Source organism: Theropithecus gelada, chromosome 13 (assembly GCF_003255815.1).
Source record: "Theropithecus gelada isolate Dixy chromosome 13, Tgel_1.0, whole genome shotgun sequence".
Classification (NCBI taxonomy): domain Eukaryota; kingdom Metazoa; phylum Chordata; class Mammalia; order Primates; family Cercopithecidae; genus Theropithecus; species Theropithecus gelada.
The window spans coordinates 4,220,739-4,236,596 of NC_037681.1; the positions used below are offsets into that span (position 1 = coordinate 4,220,739).

The window sequence follows — 15,858 nt, forward strand, 5'->3', positions numbered from 1 at the left end:
AAAAAAAAAAAACAAAAAAAAAGAAAAGAAAAGAAAAAAGAAAAAAGGATGCATGTTCAGTGAGTTCTAATAACCTACTCCATTTAGTTTATAAGCATTAGTCTTGGGCCAAAAGTCATGTCCACCTGATGCTGGGATTCCACCTCAATCAAATGAGGCAATTGGACTGTACTGCAGCTAACTGCTACTTACACATCAGAGTTACCCAACATATTTATCTATCCCCCTGACCCAGGCTGACTGCATCAGCATCCCTGGGTGTGGGCTGGGAATGTGTCTTTTCAGCACACTTCCCCAGCAGGATAAAATTGCATCTGTAAACTGAGAGCAGGAAACCAGGGGGCAAGATTGTCAACTCATGAAGTCAGGGACATGTTTAATTCATTTGTGAATCCCCTAGTACTGGCACATAGAAAGCATCCCATATTATTTGCAAAATGAATGAACGAATAAATAAGCAAGTAGGTGAATGAATGATTCTGAGGTCTCCTCCAGCTTTGACAGCCTACGACCGTGTGACTCCTGCATGTGCATGAACACACAGACACAGACACTACACACACGCACAGACACACATCCACACTTGAAGCGAAGAGGGATGAAGCCTGCCACACTGCAGGTGGTCCTAGCTGCCTGACCTCCCTTCTTCACACACTGACACACCTCCGTCTTTGTTGACCTGTATTTATTGTGCACCCATTGGGTGCATGGCCTAGCCCCAGGACCTGGCCGGAGACCCAAACATGGCCTCCAAGGGCCAGCCTTCCTTTGTGGAGGTCCAGGCCCCAGAGCTGATTACAACAAGCATGGGAAGGGAGGAGGGTGGCCCAGCAGGAAGGCTGGGGAGGCAGTGCGTCAGCCGGCAGGCAGCAGTGGGTAGCAGAGGCCCCCTCTTGGCGGGCAGCCTACTTGCACACTTGGCTGAACAGAGACAATGGTGGCTGCTCCCTCCGGCCCAGCCTCCTTCCTACAGGCAGAGCCCCAAGTCCATGAGTCTCCGGAACCTCCCTCAGAGAACAAGTCCAGCTGGGAGGCAGCCAGAGGGCAGGACGAGGGGATTTCCCAGGGGAGAGCAGCAGAGACCCTCTGAGCTGCCAGAGATGGGGAAGGGGTCCAAGCACCCCACGGGAAGGAAGCTTTAAGGCAAGTGTAGGAAGGAGCACAGAAGAGTCTCCCAAGCCTGGCCTGGGCCTCACCTGGTCTCCAGCCTCCATCCCATCCCTCACAACTCTCCTGAGCCGTGGCTCCTGCCAGGCAGACCCCTAAGGGAAACTGTCACCACCTTTTACTGCTCTATCCTCTCCAGTGGTCTGAACCTAGAGAACCTCCTTCCCTGCTCTGTTGGAACAAAGGCTTCTTGTTCCCAGGGTTCCAGGGTTCACTGCAAAGCTCTGGAGGCCCCACCCCTCCCAGCCCTCACTCACGCCATCAGCCCTGCTCTGTTGATGGGCAGTTGGGTATGTGAGACTGTTTCATCTGCTTCAGGGGAAAGGACGACTGTAGGGGGAAAGGAGACAAAGGCACGGGGCCCCACAGCCATGCGGAGCCCTTGAAGCCCCCCAAGGTCCCTGCCCAGAAGGCTGTCCCTTCAGTGGGCAGGACCTTAGCGACCCTGCTCCCTGGGTCACAGGAGGCTGGTTGGGAATCTCTCTCAGGAATCCCTGATTCACTCTCCTGGGGCCACCCCAGGAAGGTCAGCTCATTCCCAGAGCAAGACCATTCTCAGGACTGTGGCTCCCCTGGCTGGGTTGCCCAGGAGCCTCTGCTGCCCCAAGCTCTCCCCCAGAAGCCAAGGCCACACCACGAATGCACTGGTTCTCAAACAAGTGCTGAGTTCCCAGCAGGTCTAGGAAATGAGGCCAGTCTGGATTCTGGGGCCTGCAGGGTGACATGGGATGAGCTCCGGGAGGAAAGTCAAGTCCTCAACCTCCCTCTTCCCTTGGGCGTGGCCAGGGACTGGGGCTCCGGAGGGACTGCCATGGGGGTGGGGGGCAGCACAGCAGTATTAGGAAAGCTTCAGTGGGCATGAGAATGAGGGCCACAGGGAAATGAGGTTTGTCCTTCAGCAGGGAAAGGAGGTGCCCCATCCGTCATGGTGGACTCATTGAAATCAGTCTCCTCCGGGGAGGTCCATCTCAAGTGTACCCTGGAGCAGGGGCCGGTGTCTCTGAGGTGGTGCTGGCTTCACAGCTGATTGCGGTTCCGCTTGGGGATGATCTTCCGGTACGTTCTGCGCTCTGAGATGTTGCGCTTCACCTTGGCTGTGGTGGGAGCCTCATCCTGGTGCAGGGACGGGCTTGAGTGGGACTTCTTCAGGCTGAGCTTGGGCTCCTGAGTGCCTCCAGCTTCCCTCCCCAGCTGCTCCTCCCACAGGTCCAGAGCATTGGAGGGGCAGTGCAGGCGGGCCACCAGCAGCTGCACGTAGGTCTCGTAGCGGGTTTTCTGCAACACACAGTCCCCACCACTTTAGCACCCTCCTGGCTCCAGGCCGGGAGGAGGCTGGAATCGTGAGGGACAGCTCACAGGTACTTGAAGCTATGGTGATACAGACCTCTGCAGAAAGAGGGCTGGACCAACAGTGAGTGTCAGTATAATGCTTGGGCAAGCAGACTGCAGAGCACACCTCTGGATAGTATTATAATGACACATATCAGCCCAACCCTGTTCTAGTAATAACCAACCCCTTGGAGTGCTGTAACTAACATCTCTATGCCACGTTCCATCTTTGAGGCACTAAAAGATGTGTCACCCACTATGCCTGAGAGCTTTGCAGCCCTACACACAAACAGCTCACATCTGTACAGCCCTAATTGGGTCTGAATAGCATTTTAACAATTGGCATCTGTGGAGCATGACGCTAACCACCCTCATCTGCTTAACACTGTACTACTAAGGCCCCTGCAGCTAGCATCCTTAGGATATGGTTTCCAGTTTACAAAGTGCTTCCTCACCCTCCATCCCATTGGATCCTCATGCCAGCCCTAGGAGGGGCACAAATCATTGTGGAAGGGAGGGCTGGTGGCTTGCTAAAGGTCCTAGCTGGTCAGTGGGAGGAAGAGGTTGGGTCCTCACAGCCACACCCTGAAGCCTCTGAAAAGTGGGGAGTTCACAGCCATGGATACAACCACCAAGCTAAGGGATAGGCTGGGGCCTTGAAAGAGGCAGAAGGCTGCATGAGGGTGCCGTGGGGACAGGCAGGAGGCAATGTTGGTTCCCACTTCCTGGTCTCTGCCTCTGGGTGGCCTCTGATTCCCTCTATTTTCACATTGCATTAACCTATGCTTCCTCCCCAGTGGGCCCTCCCCCTAAGCAGGCACTCAGGACCCCTGAAGCAGGCACCCAGTGTTAGGATCCCGGATGAAGTGATGTGACACCAAAACAGAATTGGGGAGTGTGGGTGGATGGGTGAGGGTTGGGGGAGAGGAGGGGATAAAACATTTCAACATGGGCTGTAGAGCCAACAAAAGTCATTACTGGCCAGGGGCAGTGGATCACACCTGTAATCCCAGCACTTTGGGAGGCTGAGGCAGGCAGACCACTCAAGGCCGGGAGTTCAAGTCCAGCTTTGCCAACATGGTGAAACCCTGTCTCTACTTAAAATACAAAAATTGGCCAGGGGTGGTGGCTCACACCTGTAATCCTAGCTACTTGGGAGGCTGAGGCAGGAGAATCGCTTGAACCTGGGAGGTGGAGGTTACAGGGAGCTGAGATTGAGCCACTGCACTCCAGCTTGGGCGACAGAGTGAGACTTTATCTCAAAACAAAACAAAACAAAACATAAACAAAAAAAAATGGTCATTTCTTAGTTAAGACCATAAATGGGGCATTTGAAGCAGCATGTAAATTTACCAGGTTTGGACAAGTAGTTTAATTTCTCTGTGCCTCAGTTTCCTCATCTGTAAAATGAGGATAACAGTACCTACCCAGAGTTGTTAGATAATTGAATGAGATAATCCATGCAAGGAAGACAAGCTCCATAAATACTACCTATTAATATTTGGCAGGTATTAGATGGAACAATTCAGCTGAAATACAGTTCATTCCTTCAACTTGGGAAAAGTCAAATATACTCTTAGGAGAAAGAAAACTATAAAATAACGTCTGCTATGAGTGTTTCCAGACAAGCAGCTGCTATGTGCCCCCAGGACAAGAGGTGAAAGGCCTAAGTGCATGGGGACACACACTCTTTGCGCACGCCCGTGCACGCGGGTGTCCCTGTGGGAGTCCCTGCCCCTTTGCACAGATCACACACGGGCCCCGCCTTCATGCAAGCGCCTCTCCCCGCCCCGGTGCGGTCAGGGCAGTGACGGCTGCAGGGACCGAGGCAGCCACGAGAGGGCGGAGAGGGTCCTGCGCAGCGGCGGGGAGGTGGGCTCGGCCCCTCACCTCGTACTCCAGGTACTCCTTCCGCAGGCGGTACTCCTCCAGCTCGCGGCTGCGGCCCCGCCGCTCCGGTAAGTTCCTCTGAAGATCCAGCAGGTCGTCCGAGGCAGCGTCCAGGCAGTTCTCATGGGATCGATGCTGCTCCTCCTGCGAGCGGCAGGCCGTGAGGGACGCTGTCCCGGGCGTCCCCTCCGCCGCTTTCCGGGCCCGGGTGTGCTGCCCTCCTGGTCACCTCAGTTCCCAGGCCGGGTGCGCAGCCGGCCTCCAGCCTCCCCGAGCTAGTCCTGGGGCTCCAGGTGCACATTCCCAATTCAACTGACCCCACCCCTTCCCGGAGGCCATACCAGGGAGCTCTGGGCGGGGCCCACCGGCAAGATGGGCCGCACGAATCTGCGCTGGGAGCCCACGGCTGCTGGGAAGGGCGGCGCGGAGTGTGTGGCCGCAGCCAAGTTGATGCGCGCGATCCAGGAGCTCATCTCCTTGGCAGTGCTGGGGCAAAGAAGGTCGTTGGTCCCCAAGGACACACAGTTGGTCCTGTCACCCTCCTCCCACACCCTCCTGTGGTTGGTTGCACAGCTGGCCAGCTGCTCAGGACTCAGCCTCCCATAGTTAGAGCCCTGCCACTAGCAGGGCACTCGACCTCTGACCATGGCATTTCTTATCAATAAAGAGGAAAATCTGGAGGCCGGGCGCTGTGACTACGCCTTGGCAGGCGGATCACCTGAGGTCAGGAGTTCGAAACCAGCCTGGCCAACATGGTGAAACCCCGTCTCTACTAAAAATACACAAATTAACCAGGCGCGGTGGCACGCGCCTGTAATCCCAGCTACTCGGGAGGCTGAGGCATGAGAATCGCTTGAACCCAGGAGGCAGAGGTTGCAGTGAGCCGAGATCGAGTCACTGCACTCCAGCCTGGGCGAGAGAGCGAGACTCTGTCTCAAAAATAAAAAATAAAGAAGACAGTCTGAGAAGGCGACAGATTTTATAACAAATGCCAAACTTGGTCAATCGTTAGCAGCTTCCCAGAATCCTGTGTTCTGAACTGGGAGGCTTGATCCCACCGACAAGGAAACAGCATATTGTACTGGCAAAGTTGGCCAAGGATGGTGAGGAAGCAGGCAATGCCTGGGCGTCATCCCTGGTCCTCAGCTCCTCTTCCTGCTGCCACATTCTAAGAATTTCTGATCAGTATGGCCATTCCCACCAGGGGCCCCGGGGTCCACAGGCCTCAGGTGTCAGCAGGGTCAGTGGAGAGAGAACTAGGGCAAGGCAAGGCCTTGCCACAGTCTCCCACGCCAGGGACTTACGGTGCCTGGAAGAGGTAGAGGCGCCAGTCAGCCGTGCGCAGCTGGAAGACATGCGGCTTCTTGGTGTAATGGGTGGCGGGGGTGGCCAGCGAGTGGTGCACCCCGATGGGCTCGTCCACCATCTGCCCCACCAAGCTCTCCCCCTCCAGGCAGTGGTCTTCTCCCTGCTACCAGTCACAGGGGCTCAGACAAGTGGTTATCATCAGCTGCCCACCCTCCAGACAGTTCTGGGCGTCTCTCAGTCTCCCATTCTGACAGGGCTGTTGGCTCCTTTCCTACCTTCAGGAAGTAGAGAACCATCCCTCGCAGTAAGGTGTGGAACATCTTCCAGCCACGCTTGCCCCATGGCGCTGTTTCAGGAACAGAACACAAATGTAGGTGGGGGCACCAGCATCCAGACACACTCAGACACACACAAGTGTGCATACGCCCCCGGCCCCTCACACCACCTCCAGTCTCTCACCAGGATGCACACAAATGCAGAACATGCCAACACGAGAAAACATATACAATCATAAACAAACATATAGAGTCTCTCTACACACAGGCAATCCCTCCTGTAAATGAAACCATAGAACCACTCACACCCAAATATGGATATTCATACAGATCATCCTCTCTCCAACTCCAAACACACACCCACTACCCCAAGTAGTGGCAAACACCCAGACACAAACACAACTCACCCAGACAGCTTTCTAGTCCCTGCAGGATGATCTTGACCTTGCATACCCATCCAGAGGGGCTCAAGGGCTCAGGGCCCAGCTTTGGGGTGTCCTTCCCTGTGTACCCCACTCTGAGCACCACCTGCCCTCTTTTCCCCCTACCTCTCCACCCTGGTCTTGTGTGGTGAGCCCTAGGGCCCCGGCGGCTTCACAGCAAATGCTAATTCGCATCCTTGTCGCCCCACCCTGTTCAATCTGTGCTTGCACATTAGTCTGCTGAGATCACCGCTCTGGTCATGTTGGTACCGTAATCAAAAGCCTTCAGCTGCCTGCGGAATGAGGCCCAAACGTAGGCCCTGGCAATTCTGCCACAAGTGTACCTCCCTTGCACCCACCCCATGTTCTGAGCAAACTTGGCTTGCTGTTTTCTCTGTATGGGATGCCCTCTGCCCAGCTTCCAAATTCCAGACCCTCTTCCTCTCCAAAGTTCAGTGCAGATACCATCACTTACCAGAAGCCTTACCTCTCCCTGTCCCCACATCCCGCTTCCAAAGCAAAACCAAAAACGTTTTTCCCCTCACTTGATTCAGCCCCTAGACACTCAGCTCTTGCTACCTTTTTGTCCCAGACATTGACACACTTGTCTAATCTCTCTCTTACCACAGGGACTCTGGGGTCCAGGAATAACTAGGCCTGTTTTGTCTAGGTTCTCCTACCTACCCTCTAGCGCCTCACACAGCTTCCAGCCCGTGGTCACTGTTCAGTACACATTGAGGAAGGAACATGGGCTGGCTGCCTGTCCTCAACACGGGCCATCTCTCTGCACACCTGTGCATGCATCCGCACAGGTACCTGAGCAGGGCCGCTCCCAGCACACCACCCTGTTTGTGGGCAGCAGACACTCACTCTTCTTGCCATCTGCATCTTGATGCATCTTCCGAGCCAGGATGCCCTGCTTGTAGGTGGGCACCGTAGGATCCTGAGCCAGCTGAAGGAGGGGGTTGCTCATCTTGCCAGCTGGCAGGGACGGCCGGGCCTTCTCAGGTTTGGCTGCGTCTTCTTCATCCCTGAACAACAGAGAGAATCGGGCTAGAAGTGCTGACTATGCAAAGACCACTGGGAGGTATCCATTGCCTCCCAGAGCCTCAGCAACCTCTCTTTTCCTGGGGAGCCACACCCCAGGACCCCCCCAAAAGGACTTCTCCTTCAGAGCAGACCCATCAATTCCTGAAAACTCTGCCGTACCCCACGTTCCACTACCACTGGCCTTCCAGCATTACTTGGGCTCCTCTATGCTCTCTCCCGAGCCCTGCCTCTGGCTTTGTCCCACTCAGAGGGGAGCCCTATCTGAGTTTCTCTAAATCTCGGGTGGGTGACAGAGGGAGGGCAGCCCAAAGACAGGGGAGGGGAGTGAGGAGGACAGGGGAAAGGGGGTCTCACTCACACGGCCCACTCGAGCTTCTCGCTGCGGATAGACCAGTAGAGGGCCTGGAACAGAAGCACACAGGTGGGCAGGGAAAACTCAGGACTGTGGAGCCTAAAGCCTCTTTGTCTGGCAGAGGTAGGATAGGGGCATGTGTACAGCCTGCCTCCTCCACCCACAACATAGCTGCCCTTCCTCCTTGAGTAGGCAAGCATCCATCCATCTATCCATCCATCCATCCATTCATCCATCCATCCATCCATCCATCCATCCATCCATCCATCTGTGCAGCAAAGTATTTCTGGAGCATTTCCCAGTGACAAGCACTATGCTGGGTGCTAGAGACATAAAGATGACCTGCTGGGGGTGGTGGCTCACGCCTGTAATCCCTGCACTTTGGGAGGCTGAGGCAGGTGGATCACCTGAAGTCAGAAGTTCGAGACCAGCCTGGCCAACATGATGAAACCCCATCTCTACTAAAAATACAAAAAGTTAGCTGGGAGTGGTGGTGCGCACCTGTAATCCCAGCCACTCAGGAGGCCTCAGCCTCAGCAAGAGAATTGCTTGAACCTGGGAGGCGGAGGTTGCAGTGAGCCAAGATCACACCACTGCACTCCAGCCTGGGCGACAGGACGAGATTCCATCTCAAAAAAAAAAAAAAAAGATGATGACCAAGGCAGACAAGTCCCTGTCCTGCCCATGCTTAGTGAGGCCTTAACTAGTTCTCATGGAGGAGAAATGAATTGCCTTCCTGGCATCCTGCTGGGAGGGATCTGATGGAGAAGAAACTGGCTGACCAATCCCCACAATAAACGTGCAGTAAATGAATGAATGATGCGCTAAAAGTTTGACGTATTAACGTAGATGTTATCTCACTTGCTTTTATAGCCCTTGCAGTGCCTAGCAAGATGTCTGGCACATAGTAGGTGTTCAGTAAATGTTCATGAAGTACAGCCATGTACCATATAACAGCATCACGATGGTTTGGTCAAGGATGAACTGCATACATGATAGTAGTCCCGTAAGATTATGATGGAGCTGTCCTATACAGGTGTATCATTTTTAATCTTTTCTATCATGTTTTTATTGTACCTTTTCTATGTTTAGATACACAAGTACAGCACTGTGTTAGAATTGCCTGCAGTATTAAGTACATCAGCATGCCATACAGGTTTGTAGCCCAGGAGCAATAGGCTATCCCATATAGCCCTGGTGTGCAGTGGGCTGTACATCTAGGTTTGTGTAAGTTCACTCTATAATGTTCACACAATAGTGAAATTGCCCAACGATGCATTTCTCAGAACATACCTTCATCGGTAAGTGATGCGTGACTGTGATGAAACAGCAAATGATTTTAATTGCTTATGACACACATGCTGTGTGCCAAGCACCGTGCTGAGCACTTGACAGATTTTATTTCATGTTGATAATGGCATTGTAAAGTGGTTAATACCCTCAGGAGGAACTTGAGTTGGCCAAGAGGGAGCAAATTGCCCAAGACTAGAATTCAAACCCAGGAACACCAGGCTCCCAAGTCTGAGTTCCAGACTTTCACCGTGTGTAGCTTTGCCCTTCTCAGACTTTGAAGGGGTAAGAATGACTTGAAAACTTAAGAAAATATTTTAGGGGTCCCAGTCTCAGAGAGTCTGATTCAGTAAGTCCAGCACAGGGAGCCAGCAGATTTGCATGGCTAACAAATTCCAAGATGCTTCTGATGCTGCCAGCCAGGGACCACACTTTTACTAGCCTGCAATAAATAAGCCCTGTTCTCTCAAGGATATTTTGGCAAAGCCAGTCTCAAGCTCAGCCTCTCCCTTGGAACAAAGAACCAAGGCTGCAGGTCCTAAGTAGGGATCCCGGGTCCTGAGCCCGTAAGAAGATCCCATGGCACATACCTTCAGCAGCTCCTTGGGGAAGTTCCCGCCATCCCTCAGCCCGTTCAGGTTGGTTATGAATTCCTGGCAGCTCATGCTCTTCCCAATGTTCTGTATCCATGGAGATGTGGGATGACTTGAGCACACACTCCATCCCAATAGAATAACCCCCCAGCCAGCCACCATGGAACCCTTTCCAGCTCCCCAGACCCACATCCCTCAGGGGTGTTCCCCGCCCAGTCTCAGGCCTCTGGTCTTCTCCTCCCCGAACCCCTTGCCACAGCCCCGGCCTCAGTTCCCACAGGGACTCTCTCCACCGTCTTACCTGTCCGTGCAGGTCCGTGTTAAGGAGCATGATTGCACATGTCAAGGTGTGTACAGAATCTGCCCCAGAGATAGGTGAGTGGAAAGAAAGCTCACTGGAACCAGGGTTCCTGTTTCCTTTGCCCACACTGGGTGGGGTAACCTCAGAACCCCTGGAATGCTTCCATTCTCCACAGCCCCCAACACACTCCCCCCAGTTCACTGTCACCTACTAAACTCTCAAGCAGACAAGGGCACCCCAAAGTGTCCCTGCTCTGCTGTCAGGGTCAGCCCCTCCCTACCTACTGAGGGGAAGACCCCCAGATTGCAGTGGTGGAAGCGTCTGGAGAACTGGTAGAGGATTCGCTCCCGTTCCTGAGTCTCCCCACTGAGCACCAAGGCCTGGAGGAAGCTCCTGAAAAGAAGGGCCAGGGTCAAGGAGAGAGCCCAGGAGCTTAGGGCCAATCAGATCCCGGCCTCAGGCTGGTGCCACTGCCCCATGCCATCCTCCACAGCCTCCCCAGAGAGGACCCAAAGACATTACCGGAGGGCTCGGTCCAGGCTCTGGCCTCCAAACTGGAAGAAGGACAAGTACTCCTCAGCCACAGCCCTGCTAAAGTCATTGCTGCAGAGGGAAAAGGGGCATGGAGTCTGCGCCAGGGGCCTGGGCTGGGGCCGCAGGTGCACTGGGGCCCTCAGGACCCGCACACATTATGGGGCCTGATGCGGTGGGGGTGAGCAAGGGAAGGGCGCAGACACACTGGGCCTTGGGTCCTGACAGGACAAGGGGGCAGCCAGGGTCTGGTATGCCCTGCTACCCTATTCAGTGTACACTGGGCGACACCAGGAGAGACCTATGGACTCTGGTTGGCAAGGCAGCGAGGCCCAAGGACCAAGGGTGTGGAGAAGAGGTGACACAGTGTGACCATGACTGAGAGGAAGCAGCAGACACAGTGAAGGTATGGGGGAAAAGTTGGGAGGGGAGATGGGGAGGGAACAGGGCAGGGACAGGAAGGGGAGGGTGGCCAGTGGAGGGAGCCCTTCAGCAGCTCTTCCCTGGCTGCCTCAGCCTCCAGCCTTCCCCAGGCTCAAAGCCCCTTACTTCTTCTGCAGGTAGGCAGCCACTTCAGACTTCCGGAAGCCCTCCAGGTGATAGAGGCGTGAGGCCAAGTCCCAGGCTACCTTGTTGTTCCTGATGCCATTAGCTAGCTTGTCTCCAGCTGGTGGTCTCTGGCCTTCCTCTGGGGACCGTGCTTGGGGCATAGGGCTTCCAGGAAGCCTAGAAGAGTTCATCGCTGTCCTCAGATTCTCACTTGAGATAGACATGCAGGAGCTCTGGGTCAAGTGTTCTTGCAGGACACTTGTGGCAAGAGTTCCCCGAGCTCAGTGCCTTGAATGGTGGGGCCCGGAGGAGCTGGACCCAGGCCCTCACTCAGGGAAGAGACAGAGTCGCAGCCAGACTGACAGCCTGGCCTGGGACCAGGAGAACCCCAAGAGGAAGGTATTCCTGCAAGGTCTCCAAGTCTGGGGCCCTGTGCTTTCTCAGGTAAAGCACAGCCATGTTCCGACCTTATCTCACCTCAGGCGGCAGGTGTGTCCCTGTGAGGACCCCAGCGTTGTTTTCTCCAACGCAAGGCAAGTGGGATTGTCTCCCTCACCTGTCCTGCGGTCCTCCTATACCTCCTTGTCCCTTCCTCACCTCCCAGCTCTGGCTCTAGCCTCCACTCCTAGATCTGGAGCCAAGAAAGCTGAAAGGATGGGCTGAGAACAGGAAGCTAGGTGGGCTCTAGTAATGGCAGCAGCCGGGGTAGTTCAGGAGGTGGTCCTCAGCCTCTCCCTTCCCCCACCTAGCAGCCTGGATGACTAGGAGACTGGGTGGTGACCTATGATCCAGTGTGAACAGGCCCAGGTGACCCCCAGCAGACTCAGAACCTCCGAGACTGGCACTAAGACTCTCAGATGTCACTCAGTCCAATCTTTACCTGACTCTTCCGCTTCCCCCACAACGTCACAATCAGGTGTGGGGTATTCTAGTTATTTAAACATTCACTATCCAGTGATACAGTTAAGAAGTTGAACCAGTAAGCAGAATACATCATAATATGAAAACATTCCATGGGGCTGGGCACAGTACTCACGCCTGTAATCTTACAACTTCGGGAGGTCAAGGTAGGTGGATCACTTGAGGCCAGGAGTTCGAAGCCAGCCTGGCCATCATGTCAAAACCCCGTCTCTACTAAAACTACAAAAATTAGGCACGGTGGTGCATGTCTGTAGTCCCAGCTACTCGGGAGGCTGAGGCAGGAGAATCGCTTGAACCCAGGAGACAGAAATTCCAGTGAGCCGGTATTGCACCACTGCACTCCAGCCTGGGCGACAGAGCAAGATGCCGTCTCAAAGGAAAAAAAAGGAAAAGAAAACAATCCCTGATAAACAGACGTATAACATTAGAATTCACTTAAGCACCCTCGCTACGTAACACGGCTGGGTCAGGGTTAATGGGAGGGTTAACCCCACTCCCATTACGGGGTCCTTGGGTGATGGTGACAGAATGTCAATCACTGCCAGAAACCAAAGAATCATCATTTATATGCATCTGGAAACTAGGCTGCCCTGTGGAGAGGTTCATAGGCTTGGTAGCCAGAGATGTTCCAGCCTCTGAAAAGGGAGGGTTCTTCATGCCAAAAATTAAAGTTCACCCAACCCAAAATAGAAGTAAGTAAATCTAACTAAAATGAGAATATACTTTCATAACAAATAATGAAAAGGTTTAATTGGAGCTTTATCTTGGTAAATGATACTAGACATTGTACAAATAAGTTTATTTAAATCTTATATTAAACACAATGCCTAAAATTTAATTTTCCCAGCACAAGTTTTCTGGCTGGATAAGACATCTTGTATTCATGCTTGATTTTCACAGTAAGATCATAAAGCCCGTTAAAAACAGTAACAGGCTGGGTGCAGTGGCTCATCCCTATAATCCCAGGACTCTGGGAGGCTGAGGTGGGAGGATTGCTTGAGCTCAAGAGTTGGAGACCAGCCTTGTGGTCTACCTGGGCAGCATGGCGAGGCCACATCTCCACCAAAAATAAAAATAAGTAAAAATTAGCTGGGTGTAGTGGTACACGCCTGTGGTCCCACTTACTTGGGAGGCTGAAATGGAAAGATCACTTGAGCCTGGGAGGCTGAGGATTCAGTGATTCATGATTGTACCTCACACTCCAGGCTGGGCAACAGAGTGAGATCCTGTCTCAAAAAATAATAATGATAAAAACAGCTATTTTGAAATATAATTCACATACCATCCAATTCACCCATTTAAAGTGTACAATTTACAGCCAACTAATCTTCAACAAAGTAAACAAAAACATAAAGTGGGGAAAGGACACACTTTTCAAAAAATGGTGTTGGGATAATTGGCTAGTCACAAGAAGGACACACTTTTTCAACAAATGGTGTTGGGTAATTAACTAGCCACAAGAAGGAGAATGACACTGGATCCTCATCTCTCACCTTATACAAAAATCAACTCAAGATGTATTAATAACTTACATCTAAGACCTGGAGCTATAAAAATTCTAGAAGATAACGTTGGAAAAACCCTTCTAGACATTGGCTTAGGTAAGGATTTCATGATCAAGAACCAAAAGCAAATGCAATAAAAACAAAGATAAATTGCCAGGACCTAATTAAACTGAAGAGTTTTTGCACGATAAAAGGAACAGTCAGTAGAGTAAACAGAAAACCCACAGAGTGGGAAAAAATCTTCACAATCTATATATCTGACAAAGGACTAATATCCAGAATCTACAATGAACTCAAACAAATCAACAAGAAAAAAACAAACAGTCCCATCAAGAAATGGGCTAAGGACATGAAGAGACAATTCTCAAAAAGATATACAAATGGCCAATAAATATATGAAAAAATGCTCAACATCACTAATGATCAGGGAAATGCAAATCAAAACCACAATGCAATACCACCTTACTCCTGCTAGAATGTCCATAATCAAAAAATCAAAAAATAGATGTTGGCATGGATGAGGTCAATAGGAAACAGTTCTACACTGATGGTGGGAATATAAACTCATACAACCACTACGGAAAACAGTGTGGAGATTCCTTCAAGAACCAAAAGTAGAATTACCATTTGATCCAGCAATCCCACTACTGGGTATCTACCCAGAGGAAAATAAGCCATTATAAGAAAAAGATACTTGCACACACATGTTTATAGCAGCACAATTCACAATAGCAAAATCGTGCAACCAACCAAAATGCCCATCAATCAACGAGTGGATAAAGAAACTGTGGTGTGTGTGTGTGTGTGTGTGTATATATATACACACACACCCACAATTACATATCTACAATGATATATAATTGAATCATATATGATTGAATATACATCTATAGATTGAATATATACATATATATATTATTGAATACTACTCAGTCATAAAAAGGAATGAATGAATGGCATTCACAGAAACCTGGATGAGATTGGAGACTATTATTCTAAGTGAAGTAACTCAGGAATGGAAACCCAAACATCATGTGTTCTCACTTATAAGTGGGAGCTAAGCTATGAGGATGCAAAAGCATAAGAATGACACAATGGACTTTGGGGACTCGGGGAAACAGTGGGAAATGGATGAGGGATAAAAGACTACAAATAGGGTGCAGTGTACACTGCTCTGGTGATGGGTGCATCAAAACCTCACAAATCACCATTAAAGAACTTACTCATGTAGCCAAACACTAACTGTTCCCCCAATAACCTATGGAAATAAAAGTTATAAAAAAGAAAGAAAAGAAAATTCAAGTTAAAAAAATAAATAAAATAATAAAGTGGGGTCAGGCACAGCAGCTCAAGCCTGTAATCCCAGCACTTTCAGAGGCTGAGGCAGGTGGATTTGAGAGTTCAAGATCAGCCTGGCCAACATGGTGAAACCCCCTCTCTACTAAAAGTACAAAAATTAGCCAGGCATGGTGGCACACGCCTATAATCCCAGCTACTCAGGAAGCTGAGGCAGGAGAGTCACTTGAACAGAGGTTCAGTCGCTGCAGAGGTTGCAGCGAGCCAAGATTGCACCATTGAACTTCAGCCTGGGCAGCAAGAGCAAAACTCTGTCCCAGAAATAAATAAATAAATAAATAAATAAATAAATAAATAAATAAATAAAGTGTATAATTTTATGATAATTTATATTTGCATACTTTTTTTTCAAAGTGCTCCCTCATCTAATTATTATTTTAGTAAGAATGCTAATTGACTAGGTCATTTTTAAAAGCATATTTTAGGGCTTTGTCAGTTGATTATTCAAGTAATTCTCTTTAGATGTGACAATTGGTTCTTTATTTTTATTTCCGCCTCTTCCGTTGTTCACTGGACAGTCTGTTTTGGCTCCTCATTTGTCAGTGGCTTTCCCTGTGATTTGTGAGGTCTTTCAGCATCACTTTCATAGACCTCATGAAATCATATGTTTTTTGACAAGATTTGTAATTACACTTTTCTGTTAGCTTCTGTTGTGCTTCTCCTGCATTGTGGAGTGTTTATGAGCCTCAAGAGGCAGTGAGGAGTCACCAGCAAAGCCCCTGACTCGTCTGTGTTAGGTGGAGAGGGTGCTTAAGTGAAGCCAAATGTTATGCGTCTGTTTATCAGGGAATATTTTCATATTATGATAATTCCTGCTTACCAGTTCAACTTCCTCACTGTGTCACTTGGATAATGAATGTTTACATAACTAGAATACCCCACACCTGATTGTGACGTTGTGGGGGAAGCAGAAGAGTCAGGTAAAGATTGGACTGAGTGACATCTGAGAGTCTTAGTGCCAGTCTCGGAGGTTCTGAGTCTGCTGGGGGTCACCTGGGCCTGTTCACACTGGATCATAG

The 15,858-nt window shown here is 50.9% G+C and overlaps 1 protein-coding gene across 3 annotated transcripts in view; it reads right to left on the reverse strand.

Moving 5' to 3' along the window:
- Positions 1 to 668: 668 nt before the first annotated feature.
- The window catches only part of PSD4 (pleckstrin and Sec7 domain containing 4), a 28,880-nt gene continuing 13,690 nt past the window's right edge, over positions 669 to 15,858 (reverse strand). For 2 of the 3 annotated variants that reach the window (XM_025354733.1, XM_025354735.1), the window contains 12 exons: positions 11,058 to 11,267; positions 10,500 to 10,580; positions 10,258 to 10,370; positions 9,978 to 10,036; positions 9,674 to 9,763; positions 7,800 to 7,843; positions 7,262 to 7,422; positions 5,970 to 6,040; positions 5,691 to 5,857; positions 4,728 to 4,872; positions 4,387 to 4,530; positions 669 to 2,442 (listed from right to left, as the gene is read on the reverse strand). In XM_025354733.1, the coding sequence (XP_025210518.1) occupies positions 2,185 to 2,442; positions 4,387 to 4,530; positions 4,728 to 4,872; positions 5,691 to 5,857; positions 5,970 to 6,040; positions 7,262 to 7,422; positions 7,800 to 7,843; positions 9,674 to 9,763; positions 9,978 to 10,036; positions 10,258 to 10,370; positions 10,500 to 10,580; positions 11,058 to 11,267 (1,543 nt within the window). In that variant the 3' untranslated portion in view covers positions 669 to 2,184. The remainder of the gene's footprint in view (positions 2,443 to 4,386; positions 4,531 to 4,727; positions 4,873 to 5,690; positions 5,858 to 5,969; positions 6,041 to 7,261; positions 7,423 to 7,799; positions 7,844 to 9,673; positions 9,764 to 9,977; positions 10,037 to 10,257; positions 10,371 to 10,499; positions 10,581 to 11,057; positions 11,268 to 15,858) is intronic. The other variant, XM_025354734.1, reaches the window with a different exon arrangement.